The sequence below is a fragment of the Petromyzon marinus genome, chromosome 48 (assembly GCF_048934315.1).
Source record: "Petromyzon marinus isolate PM22_M1 ecotype Great Lakes invasive population chromosome 48, UKy_Petmar_22M1.pri1.0, whole genome shotgun sequence".
Classification (NCBI taxonomy): Eukaryota; Metazoa; Chordata; class Hyperoartia; order Petromyzontiformes; family Petromyzontidae; genus Petromyzon; species Petromyzon marinus.
This window is the reverse complement of record NC_133714.1, coordinates 6,908,153-6,934,063: the sequence shown is the minus strand read 5'-3', so window position 1 is coordinate 6,934,063 and position 25,911 is coordinate 6,908,153. Positions and strand designations below refer to the sequence as shown.

At 51.7% G+C, this 25,911-nt stretch overlaps 1 protein-coding gene across 1 annotated transcript; it reads right to left on the bottom strand.

Annotated features, from left to right (window-relative positions):
• Window positions 1-326: 326 nt before the first annotated feature.
• LOC116952805 (metalloproteinase inhibitor 3-like) lies at window positions 327-25,001 on the bottom strand. The gene is made up of 6 exons (XM_032972478.2): window positions 24,842-25,001; window positions 22,569-22,771; window positions 11,246-11,352; window positions 9,896-10,007; window positions 8,399-8,520; window positions 327-6,928 (listed from the first exon to the last, which is right to left on the bottom strand). The coding sequence occupies exons 2-6, from the start codon at window positions 22,729-22,731 to the stop codon at window positions 6,728-6,730; spliced, it is 705 nt and encodes a 234-aa protein (XP_032828369.1). The 5' UTR covers window positions 22,732-22,771; window positions 24,842-25,001; the 3' UTR covers window positions 327-6,727.
• Window positions 25,002-25,911: the final 910 nt, after the last annotated feature.

The window sequence follows — 25,911 nt, the reverse complement described above, 5'->3', positions numbered from 1 at the left end:
CGCGACAGATGTGTGCCTTGGCAGACATTCATAAGATTGGCAATTAGGTTAATAATATTGGCAATTATGTATGTAGAACTTCTTTCACGCCGTACGTGGCCAGCCGTGCTGATCGGAAGAGGGCGAGACACTGCACAACTCATATGTGAGGACGTTTTGAGTTGGTGGAGGTGTTCTCGCGAACGGGGATGGAGCCCAGGACTGATTCAGATATCACTCGTCACTGCTGTTAGCCGTGGCTGGGAATCGAACTCAGGTTACCGGATTCGTAGCGCATCAGGATTTTGTGGGGAGTGCTATTAACGCAGATGGATTTCCATGCGGAATTGTTCTGTTAAACAGTACAGTTTTAATATGAAAAAAACTGCATATCGTAGACAATATATAGAATACAGAAAACCCTGTGTAAAAACGTAGCATATTAACGACTGTAAGTGTGAACGTGCATGTGTTTTGTATGTAGCATATGAGAACATGTACATTTCGAAATGTGTTTAGGCAATCAGTTTACGTTATCATATATATGCAAGGGAGGAGTTACCGATGTTCAACCTAATCCGGCACATTCTGGAAATCTCACCCAGATGAAATTTCTTCGGATTATCCGATTTTGTTTATTTGCTTGTGTTGTTGTTTCGGATCGGTCCAAACATTGTGACGTCAACTCCCATCCGCGTTACTCTCCCGCTAAAAGTGCTGTCACGTGCGACATCTTTAAGATTTGTGGCGTCACTTTTGCTTAAATTATGAAAGTATAAAAACGCAATGCTCACGTTAAAACTATTCTTTAACGGACGGAACCTAATGTTAGGAAATCAATTAATAATATTTGAAATTAAATGATTATATTTCGAGCAAAAACAATGGGGGCTATTAAAATGGGATATTTTAAAATCTTAAAATATAAAAAAAATTAAAATAATATCCAAAATTGGGCCTAAATATCTGATAATCAAATATATAAAACATTTTTAATACGAAACTCATCCCTAATATTTCGTACCATATTCCCCGCATTATAAGACACTCTAGAAAATAAGACACACCCCAGTCTTCGTGTAAATAAAGTTATGCAAATCTGTCCTTTCCCGCACCTCCGATTAGCACGGTTGGCTACGTACGGTGCGAAAGAAGTTCAACACACATAGATACGTACAAATACCAGATTAGAAGATGCATTCCCAACTTATGCTTTGAGATATAGGAGGAAAAAAGAGTGTGCCTTATCATCCGAAGAATGCGGTTAACATTTCCACGACTTGTTAAAAAATAATGAGCACAATAGCATTGAGCAAAACAATTACATTAACACACTCCAACAGCTTTCACAATCAACCCAATCTTCGCCGCTCCTGGTAGATGGGTTCCTTCCATACCCTGTCCCCTGGCAGCTGATTTAGTGGATTTAGACATGACCTTGGCGTCGACTTTTTCTCCATTCCATCTCCTCTCTGCTTGACGCCGGACGCATCAATTTCTCCACACACAGCTCGACGCTTGTGAGCCATAATAATACATTCCCGTTGATGAATATGCACGTACGTCGATTTTCACTGGATTCTTATGAAGGCCATCGAAATTTCGCGGGAGGCTCGACTGGGACACGTGGTCGTGAGCAGGCAGCCCATACATTTGCTCGTTAGCCACGGCCACTTTCACATAGCCCCACCCACTCTTCAGCTAGCCTCACCCACTCTTCAGCTAGCTCCACCCACCACTCAGCTAGACCCAACCACGAAACAGGTAGCCACACCCACTAATCAGATAGCCCCACCCACTACTTGGCTAGCCCTGCCCACTGCTGGGGCAGCCCCACCCTTTGCCCGTATAAGTAGTTGAGCATGAGGCCAGAACATTCTCAACCGGTAACAAAAACCTGATTTGTTCACGAATTCGACGGAGACTTCGGGACACAGCAATCATGAACCCACCGGGACTGTCGCGACCCAAATCGGGAGCTTTTGGTAGCATTAACTCTCATGCGCACGCTGCAAACGCCGAACTGCGTGTGCGAGTATCTATCATTCATGACATGTGCCAGGAAGCGGCAAGCAAAATAACAAGAGGCATTTTTTTTTTGCGAATGTATACATTTTTAAAAATCAATATTTAAAGAGCCGCAATTGCACGCGTTTGACGTCGCGATGCAGTGCTTAAAGGGTCAAATGCGGCTCCGGAGGCACGGGGTTGCCGATCCCCGACTCATGCAAATGCGACGTTGTCGTTGTTGAACGCAAGCAAGTGTGTCGAGAGCCTCTGCCGCACCGTACGTGGCCAACCGCGATCATCGAATTTCAGGTGAACGGGGATCGAACGAGAACCGAAGGAATTGGAGGCGCGTCGTAGAGAGAGACATCAACGGGGACCTCGCAACCTCCGATCTCCTCCTCCTCCAGCGGCCTTCCCCGCCCACCCCCCCCCCCCCATCGAGCTCCTCGTGTCCCAGGGGGGCAACTGAACTTGGGTTCAGTTGCCCCCCTGGCACCGAGCAACATCCGCCGGCGTCTGAAGGACTCCTCTCTTCAACTCTGTCTTTCGTAAAATTTCGCGTGTTAGTTTGTAGTCCATCGCCGTGGAGCTCAGGGGCTGCCGGTTCTGGGAGTGGGACTACGTCGTCCGTCGTCGCCGCCGTCTCCGCTAGACGCTGCGCTACGAAGGAGAGGAGTTGGCGATCTCAGCCGGCGCCGTCAGTGTACAGACGGCCGGTGTTGAGTACAGGCCAGGCTGAGCTACTGTGTGAGAGCGTGTGGGACGAGACCGTGCGAGTTGCTTAATAAAGAAGGCGCCTCCTACAAACCGTGTCTCCGAATCGTTGACACGACACGTGCGCGCCCTGTGGTGCTTTGGGTAAAGTCACGTGGTAGGTATAAAATAAAATGAAATGGATCTCGACGTTTCGGGCGCAGCGCAAGCGTCCCGCCTGACGACGGGGCGCTTGCCCTGTGCCCGAAACCTCGCGGTACATTTCATTTTTCTACCCACGTGATGACTTTACCAGAAAGAACCAAAGAGTATGGATTCCTGCAGTCACGAAAGCTTCAAACGAAGATTGATTCAAACATCGTTTTGCTGTCCTTACACCCGCACCTCCAATTAGCACGGTTGGCTACGTACGGTGCGAAAGAAGTTCAACGTACGTGCGTGCGTGCATCCCAGGAGTTATCTCTGCGATTGCTGCGGGGGATAAAGAGGTGCCCTCGGCTTTATGGATCATCACGTGACCGGAAAGGGATCGCAACGAATGAGGGGGCAGTCCATGAATGACGTCACGCGATTTTGGACGATTTTTGACCCCCCCCCCCTTCGTCACACGGCGTCATGAAAAGTCAGACCCCCCCCCATCAAATATGACGTCACAAAGCTCTGCCCCACCCCCCCAAAAAAAATAAATACTTCAAATCGCTTTAAACTATTGTCATTGTAGTGCGTATTTAATCTGGCGCTGCACTCTGATGTTGTAGGAGAAAACATTTATTAAAAAGCCTATTTAATTAAGTAGAACGTGTTGTCTATATTTATTTAAAGTTGCGCATTTTGATGTGACGTCACATTTCTCACCCCCTCCCCCTCCTCGCTCGTCACACATCGTCACAAATGTCTGACCCCACCCCCCCCCCCCCCCAGGTGCGTGACGTCATTTATGGACGGCCCCTGAATGGATTTGAAGGAATTCATTCTCAGATCGAATCACGGTGTCACCGTGCAGTGAGTGACAATTCAGTAAGTCGTAGGTGGTGGCGGTGGTGGTGTACGGTGAGCGGTGGTGGTTGCGATGAGCGCTACGCTGCACCACGAACCCGGCGACCCAAGTTCGATTCCCGCTCACGGTCAACGCCAGTGACGGATTATCTGAGTCGGTCCTGGGCCTCCCCTAGGTCGACTGTGCCTCAAACGAATGAGTCAACATCGCCACCGGGGAGACAAAGGCGGCCGCGCGTGGTGTTGGCCACCCACCCCCCTCGTGTACCGTTACCGGCGTTCATAGGTGCTACGCTAACAGCACTTGCCCCAACAGTCTGGTGAGGCTACACGGTGGAGGGGGAGGGGGGGGTATCTTTGTCTTTGCTGTGTATTCTCGGCAGCGTTGAGGGGGCCCACCCAGTCCGGCCCAGCTGCAGACCCGCACAATTAAACGTGAATGCGATGGGCTAAGTGCGTAACCGCCCTGGTAAAACGAGGTTAACAGCGGGCGCCGATTGTGTGGTTAATTGAGTTCGCGACCTGGAATGAGTTGGGTGAGCAAAAGCGCATGGCCTCATTTCCGCATCCACTTCCGTGCATCCCTCCCGTCCCTCCCTTTCCACTGCTCATTGACTTCTCCAAGCAGTCTCGTTCGTAACTTTGCAACGTAAGGTAACAACGACGACACACGAAATGGATATTCGGCAGCGGCCGGGAAGCTCGGGTTTCGGAATCTCGGTTCGAACCCAGGCAAGGCGCACTGGGATTTAACAATGCGGGTGATATTATATATTTTATATATTTTTATATATTTTTATATATTTTATTGTTTCCCTTCAACGTGACTTTACCGAAAGAGCTGAGAATATGAATTACTGCAGTCACGAAAGCTTTAAATCAAAATTTAATGCGGGTGATTGCGTGCAATGATTCCAAAAGTCTGAGCGTGGTGATCACAAATAAGTTGTCGCAAGAGGGGTAAAAGAAAAAAAAAACCCGTTGCATTAAACGTCGGTTCCTCACTTAATTTGGATGAAAGTTCAGCTCTGAGATTGAACAATATCGTCCGTCCATAATCAAGGTTTTTGGGTTAGATCGCGTTTATTTATAAATGTGTCGTAACCCTCCACCACCCGACACGGCCAATCAGCAAAAAAAACTAATTATTACTGGCAAAGACTAATTAGAGAATCCATTGAAATTGAGAGGAACAAGAATAACTTTAATAGCTCTGACAGCTACCGGCTTAGTGCGGCCTGGAAGCGTATTATTAAATAATACACATTACATTTTGATTTAAATAATTACTAATCTACAATTCATTACTAATCATAACCAATGACTGATTACTAGTCGATTATATAATTACAATACCCCCCCCTCCACCTCTAATCACTGCACCTGATATGAGTTAAATGATGACGTCACCCTGCTGCTCTATATAAAACCGGGAGCAAGCGAGGGCTTTACCATTCTGGCGAATTGCCCGATGATGCTGGATGTATTTACCAGCGAAACGTCGTACTCAAACTGTAAATGTTGTGGATTCACTCTTCAACACACCGGTGGGCTAAAGTAGTGAATTATTTGTCTTTTGTCAACGTGACACTTTTTTTGCTGATTGGCCGTGTCGGGTGGTGGAGGGTTACGACACATTTATAAATAAACGCGATCTAACCCAAAAACCTTTATTATGAATAATATTGGTCGCGAAAGCCTAAGTGTTAAATATCGTCCGTAACAAAGTTTTTTTTGCGTTAGATCGCGTAAATATAAATGTGAATCGTTAAACCCCGCGCACCACCCAACACAGCCAATCAGTAAGATTCGTCAAGTAAACAAAATGTGCTAAACTAGTTATTACTTTAGCACACGGGTGTGTTGGAGAGTAAACCCACAACATTAACAATATGAGTTTGACGCGTCGCTTGCTGATTACAACCAGCTCCATCAGGCAATTTGCCGAGAATTGTTAAGACGTCTTCCTGCTTCAGATTCAGGGTGATGTCATCACCGTGAACCTACCAGGGGCGAAGATCAGAGGAGTGTTTCAGTGGCTGTGTCGGTTGGTGGTGGGTTAACGACACACATTCATATTTACGCGATCTAACCCAAAACAAAACTTTCTTACGGATAATATTGGTCGCGTAAGCCCTACTACTACCACTGGGTATTGAACGTAACAATATCGATCCTCATTTGAAGCTTTCGTGACTGCAGGAATCCATACATTTTGGTTCTTTCTGTAAAGTCACGTGGGTAGAACATTTTCTGTCTACTTTACCGAAAGAACCGAAGAGTAATAATATCGGTTTGACTGTCGTGCAACCCAGGATCTGTCTCGTCGAGCCACTCGGCCACCCCTGCAGGGTCACGTGGTCTAACTTAGCTCCTGAGTCGCTGACCCAACAGCTGTTCCCACGAAAGGTCACATGCTTCACCGCCTTACCGCGCGTGATTCCAAGGGGATGTCACGTGCGCACTCCCGTAGGGAGATTTGCGCACCTGCATAAGGAAAAATGTCAGGATGCATCACGTGTCCCAGGCTGATGGCTGGTGTCAGAGAAGATCGGCTTCTCCTCTCTTGCTCCCCGCAATACGGAATTCCCTTCCCCCAGCCCACCCCCCCGTGTCCCGCCGACTCCGTTCCCACTTTGTAAGTCGAGGCTCAAGACCTCCCCCTTCTACCCTGGCAATGACTCTCTATCTATACTGCGTATGTTAACGTCTACACCATGTGCATGTCTCGCTGCTTCTACGTGGCACCTTAATATGCGGCTGTAATTACACGCTATATGAATCCCAATTGCATCGTACATAAAACTCTCTCACACGTCTCCTCTCAGCGGAGCTCCGCGCAGGAGGCGTGGCCCCCCTCGCGGAGCTCCGCGCCGGGGGGGGGGGGGCGAGGCCCCACCACTCCTCACCAATCTGCAAGCTAGAGTGAGGCCCGTTCGCGGATCTCCGCGCTAGGTCAAGCCACCCCCCCCCTCCCCCCTCGCGGAGCTCCGCGCCGGGTGCCGAGGCCCGCTCGCGGAGCTCCGCGCTAGGGCGAGGCCCCCTCGCAGAGCTCGGCGTTGGGCGGGGCGAGCCCCCCCTTGTACCAGCCGCAGGGGCCGTCACCGCGGCGGACGCAGGCGTAGTGCTTGGCCTGGTGGCCCGCGTGGGTCCCGCGCGCCACTCGGTCCGTCCACACGCACTCGTCAGGGGTGCCCTCTCCGCACGGCAGCGACCGGCACTCGCGGATCTGCCGCGGGGGGGGGGGAGATTGAAGGAGGAGGGGTGGCGGGGGGGGCGGTAAAAATTAATGGGGGGTGGCGCTGGACTTAGAAGAAAATCCTAGAATAGAAGGTGGCGTGGTGGTACAGTAAACAAAAAAATGTTCTTACTAAAATAAATATTGTTAAATGCATTTGAGCAACAACAAAAACAATATTACAACGGCAATTTACAAATGAAACCCGAAAAATTGCGCAAAGTGGTCAATTTAAGAAACTTCGTTGACGGGTTTTAACTTCTTATTTGTTTGGGACGATTCGAAATCGATTTGGCCGGCAACGGCGCGCGTGTCTTGTTGTGCACGACGATCACGCGCGTGAACGTGCCCCCCCTTCGGGGGGGGGGGGGCGGGGGGGGGGGGCGGGGGGGGGCGGGGGGGGTACCCAGCGAGCGTCGCGTTTCACCGCCGCACGCTCGTCACGTGACCCAGGGCGGCAGCGCAGTGGTGACACTTTGCGCGTCACACCATGAAGGGCCCCGGTTCGGTTCCCGAACTCGTGGCAGCTCGCATGATCTCCACCTGGTCGACTTTGGATTTCCTCCGGCTTCTCCCGAATTCCTCCCGTAGCTTTAAATCATTCCCTGCCCACCGCACACCTCCCCCCCCCCCCCCCCATACAATGTAACCGGTATTGGGTCAAAACATCCCAGTGCTAAAAAACTCGCCTACAAATCACTCAACTGGGATTCAACTAAACATATTTTTTGGGGGATTTTTTTTACAAGGAAAGGCCGCACTGAGCTGATACGTAGCTCTTTTTTCAAACGCGACGTGGCTGTCACGAATGATAGCGCGATGAAGTGGCTCATGATTTTAAATTCTTGGTTCTTTCGGTAAAGTCACGTGAATAGGAAAGGAAAAATAAAAAACTAAATAAAAATAATGAAATAAAATAAACTTCCAAAATAAAAAAATAATAAAAAATAGGACAGTAAATGCACATAACAAAAATATTTGGCTCATCATCATCATCACGTGAACATTTACCGCAGCAGGCAAACACGTCGTGATGTTTCGATTCTAAATGTGGAGTGCAACAGCGGATGACCCCGTAGAAGAATCCACGCGACCACCACGGGGGAGACAGAGACACGCAAACTCCAAATTTACAGCGGGCGTCGTCAGCGTCGGGGTCGAACCCACGACCTCCTTGTCCACCAGGCGAGGTAGTTAACATCTCCCTCATGGGAGAGAGCGAGTGGAAGAGTGAGACCCTTGATCTCCCGTATACCAGGCGAGGTAGGTAACATCTCGCCTCCGTGCTGCTGCTGTGATTATCCACTGGAGCAGCGGCGACATCGCTCACACGCCCCACATTCGCCCCCCACCCCGCCCCCCCCCCCTGAAAAAAAGATTCTTGGCTGGAATGACCAAACAACCGACGAAGGGACCGGGCGAAACGGCGCTGTGCAATGAATCCGCCGCCGAAGAGCTCGCCTTGCAGTCGCAGCCCATGCGGTAGCGGTAGCTGAGGCTCTTCTTCTGCGACAGCGTGAGGCCCTCCCAGGGCTGCACGTAGTCGCACCCCGACACGGACACCCGGCCGTCGCGGATTTTCCCTTCGGCGGGTCGGGGGGGCGGTGGGGACGGTGGGGCGGGAGAAGGAATAAAAAAAAAATAATAAAATTGCCAGGCCTGGAAAATAATCAGGCGAGTGGGTGAAAGCCGAAACGGGTCGCGGGCGCGTTCCGCAACGGGCGGCAATGGCACCTCCGATGGGCGCGGTTGGCTGCGTGCGGTGCGAAAGAAGTTCAACGTACGTACGTACGTACGCACATTCCTATGGGGCGGGCGATGTCGCCTAAGTGCCTTGACCCAACGAGGGTGACTGGGCGGTGGCTTTTGAAATTTGTAAAAAAAAAACAGTCCGGGCCGTGACTCTTTAGAAATGAAAACAATCACGAAAACGCAAATATCTCCGCGAGACCTTTGACGTCCACCTGCGAAGCGTACCCTCCCCCCCCCCCCCCCCATGAACGATACTCGCCGCCGTATTGACCAGGGGGTGCCCCACTGGGCACGGACCGAGACGCCTCTGCGTCTCTCTGTAACAACGAGCGGCACGGATGGTGCCCCAGCCCGGCTGGGTCACCGCCCCACCCCACCCCACCCATATCCTCGTTCGCCAGCGAGGCTACGGGTTGGAACAGGAGTCCACCGTGCGTAACCGGTCTCACAGGCTGCACGGTCGGCCAGCAGGTTGCAGCGGAGCACAATCCGCTGTTGCGCCGTTCTTCTGCGTGCCCGCGTCTACGCCTCGCACCCTTCACACCACTGTCCGGAGTGGGGGGAAGTATGGTCAAATAACCGTCCCAATCCAGCGGGTTTCGGCTCAGCCGTCTAACAAAGGCGGCGGTGGTCCACGCATCGCGCGGCGCTTTCAGATGCGCCACTCCTGCGGCCGTCTGGAACGCTCTTCCCTTCCGACATTAGGAAGCCACTGGGAGCTCTGGCACTTTCGAATCATTTAGATTGACGACGTAATTTATATCGGACTGCTTTGTGTGTTTAGTCCATTGTATTTCCCCCCCGCACACTGCGATAAGCGCGGGTGGCCAGCACACGTATTTGCTGCGAAAGAATTACAACGTACGTCCGTCCGTCCGTACGACCGTACGTCCGTGCGTACGGACGTACGCACGGACGTACGTACATCTCTACGCAACTCCGGCGTGGAGTTTCTGTCAGCTACGCGGTGAGGCTCGCCGTTCGTGACTTCTCAACTTCACTTGGCCCGGCCGGTAGAGAAGATCCAAGCGTCTCCCATGCACTTATCAAGGAAACGGAGCGGAGCGGCAACGCCGAAACGCGCCAGCACCGTGCCGAAATCGGTCGTCCGTCGCCGCCGCGGCCGCCTGCTCGCTCGCCCCGACGTGACCGGAGGAGCGAGCTTCTGGCTCACGCAGGGCACGAGTTGCGCGCAGGGTGGGTTACCTGTGATGACGTACTGCGTCTTGCTGAGGTCCAGCGAGGGTGCGCAGAGGCCGTCCATCGTCGGGGTGTAGAGCTGCGTCACCTCGCCCAGGAGCTCCATCCCCTTGTAGATCTTTTTAAGGGTCCGCACCACACCGGACGACGCGGCGGCGCGCCCATCAACAGCGGTGCCGCGTGCGACGGCGACTCCCCTCTTACCCGTTGTTTTTTTTTTAAGGTAAGTAAATTAACTTGGAGTGGAGGGTTAAAAGGGGTTTGAAATTCGAGCGGACACGGGATGAAACAGGAGGGGAACCCAGCTTTGAGGGGTGAGAGAGGAAGGAGTCAACTCGCTCGCTCGCTCGTCCATACGCCCGCTCACCCACGGGATCCGCTCACTCACCCACTCACTCACTGACCCACTCACTCACCCACTTATTCCTTCACGCACTCACCCATCCACTCATACAAGCTCGTTCGGTCACTCGCCCGCCCATTCACGCACGCACTCACTTACCAACTCGCTCATCCACCCACCCACCTACTCACCTATTCACTCACCCACCCACCCACCAATCACTCATTCACTCACTCACACACCTACCCAATCACTCACTCATTCACTCACACACCTACTCAATCACCAACTCATTCACTGACTCACACACCTACCCAATCACCAACTCATTTGCTCACTCACCCACCCAATCACTCACTCATTCACTCACTCACACACCTACCCAATCATCAACTCATTCACTCACTCACACACTCAATCACTTACTCATTCACTCACTCACTGACTCACATACCTTCTCAATCACTCACTCATTCACTCACTCACACACCTACCCAATCATCAACTCATTCACTCATTCACTCACTCACACACTCAATCACTTACTCATTCACTCACTCACTGACTCATACCTTCTCAATCATTCACTCACTCACACACCTACCCAATCATCAACTCATTCACTCACTCACACACACACAATCACTCACTCATTCACTCACTCACCCACCCAATAACTCACTCATTCACTCACACACCTACTCAATCAACAAATCATTCACTCACTCACCCACCCAATAACTCACTCATTCACTCACTCACACACCTACTCAATCACCAACTCATTCACTCACTCACTCACACACTTACCCAATCACCAACTCATTTACTCACTCACTCACCCACCCAATCACTCACTCATTCGCTCACTCACACACCTACTCAATCACAAACTCACTCACTCAGACCAGAGCCTGTGGAGCAGGAGCGAGTGGGCGTGACCATCCGAGGACTCTTTTTGGGTGCACCTTGTCAAAGCCGTTCGCTGGGTGCACTCTGTACAAAGCTCACACCTTGATCTGCTTGACTCGGTGCAGGACCATCTGGAAGGGGTGTCCGTGGGACGTCAGGTTGAAGTGTCCCACCACGATCTTGCGACCCACGATCCTGGCCCTGAGCACTGAGGATCATTGCAACACGACAGGGGAAGGCATTGCAGTGTGACTGGGGCTCAATGGACGTGACGAAAATTAAACCAGACTAAACTGTTGATTTTTTTTAATTCTATTTTACCAGCTGTGGCCCCACTGAGCTAATATTTAGCTCTTTATTTTTTCAGAAGTGACCTGCCCCATCGCAAATGGTAGCCCAACCGAAGTGGCTTATCACCGTCACGTGGAAATGTATAGCAGCAGCAAAAATACTCTAAACCACGTGACGTTGATCCTAAATGTGGAGGGGGAAAAAACCGGAGGACCCCGGAGAAGAATCCACACGACCACGTGGAGAGAGACAGACACGCAAACTCCAAATATACAGCAGCAGGCGAGGAAGTTAACATCTCCTAGCCACCGTGATGATGATCAGAGAGAGAGACACGCAAACTCCAAATATACAGCAGCAGACGAGGTAGTTAACATCTCCTAGCCACCGTGATGATGATCAGAGAGAGAGACACGCAAACTCCAAATATACAGCAGCAGGCGAGGTAGTTAACATCTCCTAGCCAGCGTGATGATGACGAGAGAGAGAGACACAAACTCCAAATATACAGCAGCAGGCGAGGTAGTTAACATCTCCTAGCCACCGTGATGATGATGAGAGAGAGAGACACGCAAACTCCAAATATACAGCAGCAGGCGAGGTAGTTAACATCTCCTAGCCACTGTGATGATGATGAGAGAGAGAGACACGCAAACTCAAAATATACAGCAGCAGCAGGCATTGTCAGGGTCGGGATCGAACCCACGACCTCCTGTACACCAGGCGACGTAGTTAACATCTCCTAGCCACCGTGTTGCTCCCTTATTAGACTTCATCTGTAAGGGCTCTATATGAGGACACCATTGGGAGCTATGCACTTTAAATCTGTAATGACAGTATAGTCTACATCCGTCGCCTGAGCGTGGTCAGGCGACGGAAGAGAACGGTGGAATGATCGAGAATTGGGGCGTGGCCTCGGGTTGGCATATAAGGGGGAGATGCGCGGGAGACTCGGGGCTGCTGCATCGCGTTTAGTTTGTCGTCCTTCCGCCCGCACCTCCGATGAGCACGGTTGGCTATGTACGTTGCGAAAGACGTTCAACGTTCGTACGTACGTATATTCCAGAAGTTATCTCTGTGATAACTGGGGGACAAAGTGCTGCCCTCTAATTTGTGGGTCAATGGGTGCCGCGGAGGCGAGGTGTTAACTCCCTTGCCTGGTATGAAGGAGGTCATGGGTTTGATCCCGACCATGACGCCTGCTGCTGTATATTTGGAGTTTGCGTGTCTCTCTCTCTCATCAACATCACGGTGGCTAGGAGATGTTAACTACCTTGCCTGGTATACAGGAGGTCATGGGTTTGATCCCGACCATGACACCTGCTGCTGTATATTTGGAGTTTGCATTTCTCTTCTCCCTGTGGTCGTGTGAATCTTTTTTTCCGGGCTCCTCGGTTTTTTCCCTCCACATTTAGACTCAACGTGCGTTCAGATTATTTTGCTGGAGGAAATGCGACGAGGAACAGGGTGGAGAACATGCGACCTCGACACAGAGAGCTACCGCCCCCCCCCCCCCCAAGCCAGGAATCGAACCCAGGTACTTCTTGGTGTGAGGCACAAAGTGTCACCACCGCACTGCCAATTCAATCTTTGTTTTTGTAAGTTTAAGATCGGAGGTCACCGAGAGGGCGGCTCCTGTGATATCCGGTGGGGAAAGCTCTGCCACCTAATTTGTGGATCAGAGGTCACTGGAAGGCATTGCAGAAGTTATCTCTGTGATAACCGGAGGACAAAGTGCTGCCCTCTACTTTGCGGATAAGAGGTCACTGGAAAAGCATCTCAGAGCCAGCTCTGTGATATCCGATGGGGAATGCGCTGCCCCCTAATTAGTGGATCAGAGGTCACTTGAAGGAATCACAAGTGGCGGCTCTGTGGGGAATGCGCTGCAGCTCTGTGATATCCACTTCCGAACGGGGCTCCTACGTCTCGGGGGCTCGACGCCGATAGTGCGACGGGGGATGATACATCGGTGGGCAAATGGCGACAAGAGTTTGTAACGAGTTTCCCGAGCGAAAGCAGCCCCTGACGGATGTCCAATTACAGCGCGGCGGCACACATGTACGGTGAACTTCTTTAGCACCATACGTAGCCAACCGTGTTAATCGGAGGTTGTGGGGGGGGGGGAGTATAACAAACGATGAATGTATTTTCATATTCTTAGCTCTTTCGGTAAAGTCACGTTGAAGGGAAACAATATGAATTACTGCAATCACGAAAGCTTTAAATCAAAATTTAAACGATGAATGTTTAACACGTAGGCTTTCGCGATGAATATCATCCATAATACAGGTTTTTTGGGTTAGATCGCGTGTATATACTTACGTGTATATACTTACACGATCTAACCCAAAAAGCCTGTGTTACGGAAACTACGAATGTTGAACTTCTTTCGCGCTGTACGTAGCCAACCGCGCTTATTGAAGGTGCGCGGGGAGAGACAACGAACGAAACACACAAAAAGCGTCTCCAAAGAAATGAGTTTGTCAATGTAGACGATGGCGATTTCAAAGTGGCAGAGCTCCCAGTGGCTTCCTAACATCGGAAGGAAGAGCGTTCCAGACGGCCGCAGGAGCACGCCCGAAAGTGCCGCGATGGCGGTGACACCGACCCTTCGTACGGCGGCCGTGGCTAAAAGCCGCTTCCGTTGCTGCTGCGAGGAAGCGACCGGAGTTCGCCGGATGGTGACCACGCAGGGATATTGCGACGCCCTCGAACCGGAGTGGTTAGCTGTCAGGCGGTGGCCAGGGAATGGCGGCGAACGCATTTTGACTTGGTGAATCCACCTGTCGCGGGCCATTTTGAGCGTTGCGCTCGTCTCGAAAGTTTCAGTTTGCTCCGGGCGCTTTGTGTGTTTGTCTCCCTGCCGCGTTACTGCATTCATCAAAAGGTGTGCTTCGATCGTTCGGATTGGTTGTTTGGCCCGCTACGAATGCCCACGTGATGGTGAGCCACGTCGTTGGGCTGTCATTCGTCATGGCCGGGTAGCTTCTGAAAAAATACGCTAAAGGGCTCGTAATATATTACAAAAAAAAACATAGATTTGAAGCTTTCGTGACTGCAAGGATCCATACTCTTTGGTTCTATTCGGTAAAGTCACGTAGGTAAAAATAAAAAAAATAAATCAGCAAAAATCACGACGTTTCGGCCACAACACAAGCGGCCTTCATCAGGTGAAGGGACCAGACTGTCTCGAAGACTGCGCTGGAGTGAAACAGAGCCAAGCTGGTCCCTTCACCTGATGAAGGCCGCTTGTGTTGTGGCCGAAACGTCGTGTTTTTTGTTGTTTTATTTTTTTTATTTTTACCTACGTGACTTTACCCAATAGAACCAGAGAGTATAAAAAAACATAGCTCAGTTGTATTTATACATGTTGTTTAGCGTTCCTGTACTTTGCAATCCTAGCGTGTTTTGTCATTGTTTGTTGTTGTAACGTTCTGATCCCGTGCCCCGACCGGACATCACTGAAAAAAAAAAGAGCTTTAGAGCTCATCGGATTCCTCCAGCAATCAATAAAACTTTATAAATTTCTGATTCCATCGGCTGATCTATTGACAGTCGCTGGGTGGAGCGGTGGTGCAGTGGCTACAGGGGGCTGGTCACTACGAACCCCGACGACTCGAGTTCAATTCCCTTGGGGTCAATAACGGCGGCGAATATTTGAACCAGTCCTGGGCGTCACCTAGGTCTGCTCAGCCTTAAATTATGGGGGAAGGGGGATGTTTGCATTTTTCTATTAGGGGGTGGCAGGAGGTAAACGCATGCGCACACTTGTGGGTGGGGGCCATTGTTGATGTTGTTGTTGGCCCCTGGGTTTAACTCCCGGGTAACATCAGTGGCGAGGGAAATCCGAAGCAGTGCTGAGCCACCTCCTCACAACTGCACCCCCCCCCGCCCCGACCCCCAGATTTACCACCCCGCACTGACCCCTCCCCCCCATCACGGTGAAGAAGAAGAAGAAGAGGAAGAAGAAGAAGAGGAAGAAGAAGAGGAAGAAGAAGAAGAGGAAGAAGAAGAGGAAGAAGAAGAAGAGGAAGAAGAAGCAGAAGAAGAAGAGGAAGAAGAAGAGGAAGAAGAAGAAGAAGAAAAGGAAGAAGAATGAGAAGAAGAAGAAGAAAAAGAAGAGGAAGAGGAAGAAGAATAAGAAGAAGCAGAAAAATAAGAGGAAGAAGAAGAAGAAGAAGAGGAAGAAGAAGAAGAAGAAGAGGAAGAAGAAGAAGAAGAGGAAGAAGAAGCAGAAGAAGAAGAAGAGGAAGAAGAAGAGGAAGAAGAAGAAGAAGAAAAGGAAGAAGAATGAGAAGAAGAAGAAGAAGAAGAAGAGGAAGAGGAAGAAGAATAAGAAGAAGAAGCAGAAGAATAAGAGGAAGAAGAAGAAGAAGAAGAAGAAGAGGAAGAAGAAGGAGGAGGAGGAGAAGATGAAGAAGGAGGAGGAGGAGGATGAGAAGGGGAAGAAGAAGAATGAGAAGAAGAAGAAGAATGAGAAGAAGGAGGAGGAGATGAAGAAGGAGGAGGATGAGAAGGGGAAGGAGAAGAATGAGAAGAAGCCGCTTCTCACGCCGCTCGCCGCATTGCCGTCGACGGAGGCGAGGGTTTTTTTTGGTTCCCGCCACTCCACAACGACCCGCAGCAGCAGCAGCAGCAGCGCCGGCTCCCGCGGTTCGGACGAGAAACCTTTAATTGGCTCATTGATTCATTGGCCGATCGACTCGCCCCGTCAGGCCGGGCCTGCGGCGCCCCGCCAGCCGGCTCGGCGACGGACACGATGTCTTTATTTTAATTCGGGGGTGTGGGGGGGCAAGGGGTGGGTAGGATGTGGCGGGTGTCAGGGGGTTGGTGCCATAGTCGCTGCTCCCCACAGCGCCCCCCCCCCCCTCGCCGCCGCCTCCTCCTCCCCTGGGGCGAGAGGGACCGATGACAAATGATGATGATGATGATGATTCGGCGCAGCGAGAATGAAAGGTGGCGGTGGCTATTAACATTCACCCCGCGTCGCCATAGTCGCGCCCCAGCGGGCGACAGCGCGTACGTACGGGAAGGATCCGTGCGTGCTCGAGCGAACGAATGAGCGAGCGAGCTGAGGAGCGGTGGCGCAGCGGTTAGCGCACCGCGCATCTACGGACGCGTCGACCCCCGAGGTCAATTCACGCTCAGGGACGACCCCGAATGACGCTAGCGAATGTGGGCACCCCCGGGGGGGGGGGGTCCCGGGCCTCCGCTAGGTCGACTCGGCCTCAAACCGAGCAGCCGATGAGGCGTGTAGACATCGCGACCGGGGGAGACAAAGGCGGCCGGGCGTGGTGCTTGCCACCCACCCCCTCGTGCGCCGTGCCGGCCTTCATAGGTGCTGCTCGCTGACAGCACTTGCCCCAACAGTCTGTTACAGGCTACACGGGGGGGATCTTTGCCCTTTGAGTGCGCGGAGGGGTGGTGCAGTGGTTAGCGCACTGCATTCACGAAGGTGCCAACCCTAAGTTCAATTCCCGCTCACGACCAACGAACAGTGGCCAATGCCTAAAGCGGTCCCGCGCATCCCCTAGGTGAACTCAGCCTTAAAGATCGGTACCGGGCGCGGCGCGTTCAAAACATCCGCACTGGAGAAACAAAGGCGGCCGGGTGTGGTGCTGGCCACCCCAGCCCCCACTTAGGTGTGCAGTGCCGCCCTATACAGGTGCTCGCCAACGGCACTTGCCTCAATAGTTTGCTAAGGCTGCAATTGCCGGCCACAGCTGAAGTCAGTGGTGATCATCCGAACCTCTAGGTGGACTCGGCCTTAAATAAGCAGCCGGTTTTGAAAGTCGTTTCCTTCCCCAACCCCCTTTTCGAATTGCTCAGGCCCCAAACGCCGCGTTGCGAAACAGAAAAACCCACCGCGTTTCCTCCTGAGACGTCACTTTTGATGTCATCGCCCTGGATGTGCCCCCCGCCCCCCTCCCGTGAAGATGCTCCGTGTGGTTTGTAGCTTCATGGGACCTCCCTTGCCAGTATCAAAATATAACAATAGATTTTACCCAATTCTGGCCATAATAAAACTGTTGTGTTCAGATGTTAAAACACCAAACAGAAACATTTTGCAAGGAGTCATGTTCGCATTAACCACAGATACTTGCGGTAAACAGGCAAACTAAAAAAAAAACACGCTCTGGTAGCATACGATGATGCATTGTCTTTGAAACTGATTGGTCCACACCAGAGTGACGGCTTTCTTTAGAGCCTAGTCTCAAACGGCGTTAGACCAGAGGACGCCAAAAGGCGTACGCAGCACAAAGACAACGCCACTGTGAGGACATTGAGGGCTCGGGGTGAGCAGCGGCATCGAAATGTTTCTGTTTGGTGTTTTAACATCTTCACACAAGTGTTTTAATACGGCCAGAAGGGGTAAGTCCAGACATCGGCAAAGTACGGCCCCGGGGCCGTATACGGCCCGTTGGGCTTTTTAATCCGGCCAGCCGAACTTGTCCAAATATTATTATTATTATTAAATTAAATTGTACCTTTCTCCTGTAATGCCCCCATTTCCCCATTAGATGGCGCACTTTGACCGGGAGTGTGGTAATTGGTTTGGGCGCAGACCTCAGATGTTACCATGATGTTTGATCAGTCACGTTACGACATGTTTTTGTATCGTTCGTGTTCGTGCAATTTGTTAAATTGCCTTGCTAATAAATAAATGCCTTGCTACCTGTTAAAGGCCAAATCCTTTCATGTAATGATTTTTACACGCCATTTATATTTAGTTTACGCAAACACTCCGTCCATCTGCTTCCTGGCCCGGCCCCTCTGTCAAATTTTAGAACCCTTTGTGGCCCGCGAGTCAAAGAATTGGCCCACCCAATGGGTAAGACCCTTTTCTGATATCGTTTGTAGCCCATCGGCAATGTCCCGCTCTTCGGAGAACATTCCAAAGTGAGTTTAAACCGAGCGATGTGCCCGCCCCCCCCCCCCTCCCCAATGAGAAGCTTCGAGTGGTTTGTAGCTCATCGGGATTGTCCCGTTCTTCGGAGAACATTCCAAAAGTGATTTAAAATCGAGTGATTTTTTTTTTTTAGGCCGGAGTCAACTTGCAATAATGATGAGCGGATTAAAAAAAAAACGTATTCCCACGTGGTGTCGTGTTTAACAGACGAACGAGGGAAGATTGGTGGCGTGGCGGGGGTGGGGTGGGGGGCAGACTGACGTTGCGGCAACAGCCAAAAAGAAGGGAAGAGTACGTCATCCGCGGAGATGGAGCGACTCAATCTATGACGTATAACTATTTTATTTTTTCATTCTTAGCACCAGGTAATGCCCCAATGAGCTTATACCGGCTGCTTCAAAAAAATGTAAACACTTACACGGGACTATTGCAAATAAAGGGATAAGAACGAATGCACTCTTAACATGATAAGAAACGCAATTTTCGTTGCTTCAAAAAAGTCAAAGAGTCTCTCCACTTGTTCGCCATCGTTGTCAACGCGTGGCCTGGAATCTTATCCAGGTGGTCTCCAGAGCCCTGAGGAGGCGGGCACATTTCTTGTGGCGCCGTTGCAGATTCTCGGCAGTGTTAACATCTTTTTGAAGCACCCTGCATGGCGCTTTTACCAGAAGCGACCTGGCCACAAATCACAGCTCACCGAAGCGGCGACTTATCATCACGTGGGAATTTACAGCAGCCCAAATACTCTACAAACGCGTGTTGATGTTGATTGTAAATGTGGAGGGACAAAACTGGGGCACCCGGAGAAAAATCCACGTGGCCACCACGGGGAGATAGAGACATGCAAACTCCAAATATACAGCAGCAGGCGTCAGGGTCGGGATCGAACTCACGACCTCCTGCATACCACGCGAGGTAGTTAACATCTCCTAGCCACCGTGATGATGATAAGAGAGAGACGCAAACTCCAAATATACAGCAGCAGCAGGCGTCAGGGTTCGGGATCGAACCCATGACCTCCTGTATACCAGGCGAGGTAGTTAACATCTCCTAGCCACTGTGATGATGAGAGAGAGGCACGTAAACTCCAAATATACAGCAGCAGGCGTCAGGGTCGGGATATAACCCACGACCTCCTGTATACCAGGCGAGGTAGTTAACATCTCCTAGCCACTGTGATGATGATGAGAGAGAGAGACACGTAAACTCCAAAATATACAGCAGCAGGCGTCAGGGTCGGGATCGAACCCACGACCTCCTGCACACCAAGCGAGGTAGTTAACATCTCCTAGCCATCGTGGTGATGATAAGAGAGAGACGCAAACTCCAAATATACAGCAGCAGCAGGCGTCAGGGTCGGGATCGAACTCACGACCTCCTGTATACCAGGCGAGGTAGTTAACATCTCCTAGCCACCGTGATGATGATAAGAGAGAGACGCAAACTCCAAATATACAGCAGCAGCAGGCGTCAGGGTTCGGGATCGAACCCATGACCTCCTGTATACCACGCGAGGTAGTTAACATCTCCTAGCCACTGTGATGATGATGAGAGAGAGAGACACGTAAACTCCAAAATATACAGCAGCAGGCGTCAGGGTCGGGATCGAACCCACGACCTCCTGCACACCAAGCGAGGTAGTTAACATCTCCTAGCCACCGTGGCGCAGCGGCGAGATGGCGACGGTTCGTGGGCAGAGTCCTTCATCCAGTAGTGGATAGATCGATGCTCGTGATGATGACCATGATGATGATGATGTTGTTGTTGTTTATATGACTCGACCTGCACCTGGTTATGGATGACGGTGGTGGTGATGATGGTTGATGCTGGTGTTGGCAAAAGATCCAGCCTTGGCACATGGGATTAGACGAATCGCTACAATGATCGCTTCATTCGAGTAATTGCAGGCGCTTGTGCCCTCCAAGTGTGAAAAAATAGGACCCGCCGTTAATCGCGAGTGAAATTTCGCAACGCGTTTCTCCAGGTCAGATATATGCAGTGGCACGTAAATCTTCACACATTTTACAGACTTTGAAAAAATAAGAATAGGTTTTTATTTTTTTTATTTTTTGGGTCTTTCGGAAAAGTCACTGAGATAGGTTCAAAGAAAATAACAAAAAACTACGACGTTTCGATCGCAACGCAAGCGGTCGTCATCAGGAAAAGGGGGAGTTAGCTTCTAAAGGCAAACTGTTTATAAAGGTTAAAAATGGGCGTAGCCCAAGTGTCAGCAGCATGGGCGTGGCAACTTATGTTAATGTGAGTGGTGGGCGGCGACCGTGACGTTGGTGGGTTTTCCACCAATCAAAGGGCTGCCAGGTAAAAATTTGCATGTCAATGCAAGATGGCCGAGCATCCTCCACGTCGAGCGCGCCAAGGTGGCTATGACACTGGTGGTGAGGCTAGGCCCTAAAGAAGTCTGCTGTCTCTGGTGTAGGCCGATGAGTTTCAAAGACAATGCATCACCTATAAGAATATCATAGATGTTGTCAGAGCATGCTTCTGTTTGCATGTTCACCACAAGTACCGCGTGGGTGCTTAATGCAGCGACTTGATTCCTTGCAAAAGGGTTCTATTTGGTGTTTGAACATCTTATCGCACCTCCTGTTTCATTGCCACGAAGGGTGGAGCCCCTTCTTGCTGTGTCGTACTTTGATACTGGCAAAAAAAATGACATTTACAGACGCGTGGCAATCCCCTGCCGGATGAAGGCCCCTATGTTGCCGTGTTAGTCATGGGGGTGACGGGGGGGGTAGGTGGGGATTGACCATACTTCACCAATCTGGTCGGTGCAGGTTGGTGGAGGAAGGTGGGAGGGAGAGGATTGGGGGAAGCAGCAGTGCCCAGGGAATGTTGAGATGTCACTCGCCACTGATGTTAGCCGTGACCGGGAATTGAGCTCAGTTCACCTCAACAACAACATCAACCCACAAATGTGTGCGTGCACTCACCTCCTGCTACCCCCCAAAAAGGCAAATACAAAGATCCCCCATGTAGCTCACATAGACTGTTGGGACAAGTGCCGTGAGGTCGTAACTCAGGAAGGGAAGCTCTAGCGTGGTGGACAACGGTGAGCCGAGTTCAATTCACAACCACGGCTGACAGCAGTGGAGAGTGATATCTGAATCGGGTCTGGATCTCCCCTAGGTAGGACCAGCCTCAAAGTGAGTACCTGACAGAGTATGTAAAGCATCGGCGCTCGGGAGACCAACGGCATCCGCGCGTGTTGGTGATCGTACGCCGTGCCGGCCTTCATAGGTGCTCATTAACAGCACCTGCCCCAACAGCCTATGGAGGCCTCAACCACCAAAGACAAAGATCCCGCGTTTTGCCTTAGCAGACGGTTGGGGAAAGTGCTGTCAGCGAGCGGCGCCGATGAAGGCCGGCACGGCGCACGAGGGAGGTGGGTGGCCACCACCACGCCCGGCCGCCTTTGTCTCCCCAGTGGCGATGTTTATTACACACCACACCAGGTACTCATTTGAGGCTTAGTCGACCTAGGGGAGGCCCAGGACCGGTTCAGATAATCTTCACTGGTGTTGGACGCGAGAGGGAATCGCGAACTCGGCTTGCCAGGTGTCGTAGCGCAGCGGCGCGAACCGCTACCCAGCCGCTCCCCGACACCAAAGACAAAGATCCCCCGTATAGCCTTTAACCGATTGTTGGGGCAAGTGCTGTTAGCGAGCACCTATGAAAGCCGACACGGCACACGAGGGGGTGGGTGGCCAGCACCACGCCTGGCCGCACGTCTCCCCAAGTGGCGATGTTTACACACCGCACCAGGTACTCATTTTTTTTAAGCTGAGTCGACCTAGGGGAGGCGCCGGACCGGTCGTGGATATGTAATCGTCAACGGCGTTGGCCGTGAGCGGGAGTCGCGAACTCGGTTCGCCGGGTGTGGTAGCGCGGCTACGGTAAGCGCTGCCGCACTGCCGCCCCCCTACCAACGCCAACACCCGGCCATTCGCCACGAAGTGACCGTGACGCCACCACGCCACCTGTGCCAGGCCAGGTGCACTCTGAGGCCACGTGAAGGGTCGAAGGCTCGCTGACAGAAGGTCTCGGGACAGCCGCAGCAGGTGCCATGGGTTGGCTGACTGCGATGACCGGTAGAAGCACCACCAGCTGTACCCCCCTACTGTGCCAACTTGCTGCACATTACCGCCCCCTGCACCACCACCACCACCACCGACGACGACTACAATGCTCGCTCGCTGGCTCACCCACATCTGCCGAGCAGAACGCCTGCTGGGGGTGCATGCTGGAGGCACAGGAGCAGGAGTCCACCCCTGGACGGCCCGTCGGCCCCACCGCCAGCACCAGGGACAGCGCCAGGGCCAGGACCCGGCACCGCGACAGCCACGCGGGTTCAGAGGTCGCAGGCATCGTGGGTGTGGGGCGGGGGAGCGGTGGGGTCGAATGGAAGCTGGAGAGAGGTGAGACGAGACAGAGGAGGCACGGGGTGAGTTCGACGCGGAGCAGTCGTTCGGCTTTCGCGACCCATTTTATCCACAATCGAGGTTTTTGCTGGGTTTAGATCGCGCAAAATGTAAATGTCGTTAAAATCCGCCACCGCCCGGCACGTTCAATTAGTGCAGTTCGTCACGTGAATAAACGCCCACATGTAGGAGGCGGTGATTCAATATTTCCCGATAGATAAAAAATATATATACAGACACGTTGCTGAAAGTACAAGTTTAGATTTAAAGCTTTCCTGACTGCAGGGATTCATATTCTTGGTTCTTTCAGTAAAGTCACGTAGAAGAGAAATAATAAAATAATAAAAATATTAAACATATAATAATAAAATTCTCACGACGTTTCGGCCACAACGCAAGCGGCCGTCCTCAGGTGAAGAAACAGAGCTGTCGGAAAGACAGCGTCGTCACGGAGTAATAGACGGAGTGAATCAGTCGATAATTTCATGATATTACGTTTTATTTTTATTATTTTATTATTTCCCTTCTACGTGACTTCAACGAAAGAGAATCAAGAAGATGAAAGTGCAAGCGTCCAAAACTTGGGAGACATTGTCCGGAACAAGGATACAATATTTTACATACACCCACACACACACACACACCCACACATACACCCACACACATACACCCACACACACACATACACCCACACATACACACATACACACATACACCCACACACACACATACACCCACACACACACACCCACACATACACCCACACACATACACCCACACACACACACATACACCCACACATACACACACACACCCACACATGCACCCACACATACACCCACACACATACACCCACACACATACACACAAACACCCACACACACACCCACACATACACCCACACACACACACCCAGACACACACATACACACACACATACACACATACACACACACACACGTACACCCACATACACACACACATACACCTACGGAAACAGACGGATATGCAAGGTGATATACAACATCACATTGAGATACGCATTCAGATACACGTTCACATGCAGACGCACAAAGATCCGAAATGTAACAGACTGATGGGGGCAAGTGCTGTTAAAGAGTAGCGCCTATGACGACCAGAACGGCATAGGACGGGGGTCGGTAGCCAACACCACGCCCGGTCGCCTTTGTATCCCCAGTGGCGATGTTTACACACCGCATCGGGTACTCGTTTGAGGCTGAGTCGACCTAGGGGACGCGTAGGACCGGTTCAGACAATCGTCACTGATAGGTGTTGGTGGCCTTGAGCGGGAATCGAACTCGGGCGGCCAGGGTTCGTAGCGCAGCGTGGCGCTAACCGCTGCACCACCGCTCCCCACATGAACACAGACACACACACAGACTCTCTCGGACACAGGCACACGGATGCTAGGACACGCACACACAGACATGGATTGACACACGCACAAACACACATACAACAACACGCACACACACACACGCACGATGACACACACAATTACAAAGATCCCCCGTGTAGCCTGTAACAGACTGTTGGGGGCAAGTGCTGTTAGCGAGCACCTATGAAGGCCGGCACGGCACACGAGGGGGTGGGTGGTCAGCACCACGCCCGGCCGCCTTTGTCTCCCCAGTGGCGATTTTTTTTCCCACATCGCACCAGATACTCATTTGAGGCTGAGTCGACCTAGGGGAGGCCCAGGACCGGTTCAGATAATCGTCACTGGTATATGCCGCTACACTACCGCTCCCCACACTATTACAGACACACACACACTCGCACACAGGCACGCGGATACTATGACATGCACACACACACACAGACAGGGATGCTTTGAACACACATACACACAATAACAAAGACAAAGATCCCCCCTATAGCCTTTACAGACTGCTAGGGCCAAGTGCTGTTAGCGAGTAGCCCCGATAAAGACCGGCACTGCACGCAAGGTCGTGACCACCACCACGCCCGGCCGCCTTTGTCTCCCTAGTGGAGACACACACACAATGATACAGATACACACACGCACGCGCACGTACCAGCCCACGCGAGTCACAAATTGTCGCTCTGGTGCCGAGATGGCGTGGCAGTCACGCGGCTGAGATGGTTTTACTCGGGGCTTCTCAGCCGTCTCGCCTGTGTTTATATCCCAGGATCACACCTCCTCCTCCTCCGTCTCCTCCTCCTCCGTCTCCTCCTCCTCCTCTTCTCCCTCCCTCACCTCTCTCCTCCTCCCCCCCCATCGCCACGCTCGAACCCTCAAGCATGCAGCCAATGGCGTGGGCCTGCAGCCAAGCGGCGAACGGAGAGAGGGGTGGTGTGTGTGGTGTGGTGTGTGGTGTGTGTATGATCTGTGTGGATGTGTGTGGTGTGGTGTGTGTGTGGTGTGTGTGTGGTGTGTGTATGATGTATGTGGTGTGTGTGGATGTGTGCGTGGTGTGTGTGGATGTGTGTGGTGTGTGGATGTGTGTGGTGTGTGAATGTGTGTGGTGTGGTTTGTGTGGATGTGTGTGTGGTGTGTGTATGATGTGTGTGGTGTGTGTGTGTGGATGTATGTGTGGTGTGTGTGTGGTGTTTGTGGTGTGTGGTGTGTGAGTGGAGTGTGTGTGGTGTGTGTGGTGTGTGTGTGTGGTGTGTGTGGTGTGTGTGTGTGGTGTGTGTGGTGTGTGTATGGTGTATGTGTGGTGTGTGAGTGGTGTGCGTGTGGTGTGTGTGTGTATGATGTGTGTGGTGTGTGTATGGTGTGTGTGTGGTGTGTGTGGATGTGTGCGTGGTATGTGTGGATGTGTGTGGTGTGTGGATGTGTGTGGTGTGGTGTGTGTGGATGTGTGTGTGTGTATGATGTGTATGGTGTGTGTGTGGATGTGTGTGTGGTGTGTGTGTGTGGTGTGTGTGTGTGTTGTGTGTGTGTTTTGTGTGTTGTGTGTCTTGTGTGTGGTGGGCGGGAGGCGGTAGTGCAGTGGTTATTAGCGCTACGCTGCGCTACGAACCACCACCAGCACCGGTGACGATTATCTGTAACGGTCCTGGACCTCCCCTAGGTCGACTCAGCCTCAAATGAGTACCTGCTGCGATGTGTAAATATCGCCACTGGGGGAGACAAAGGCGG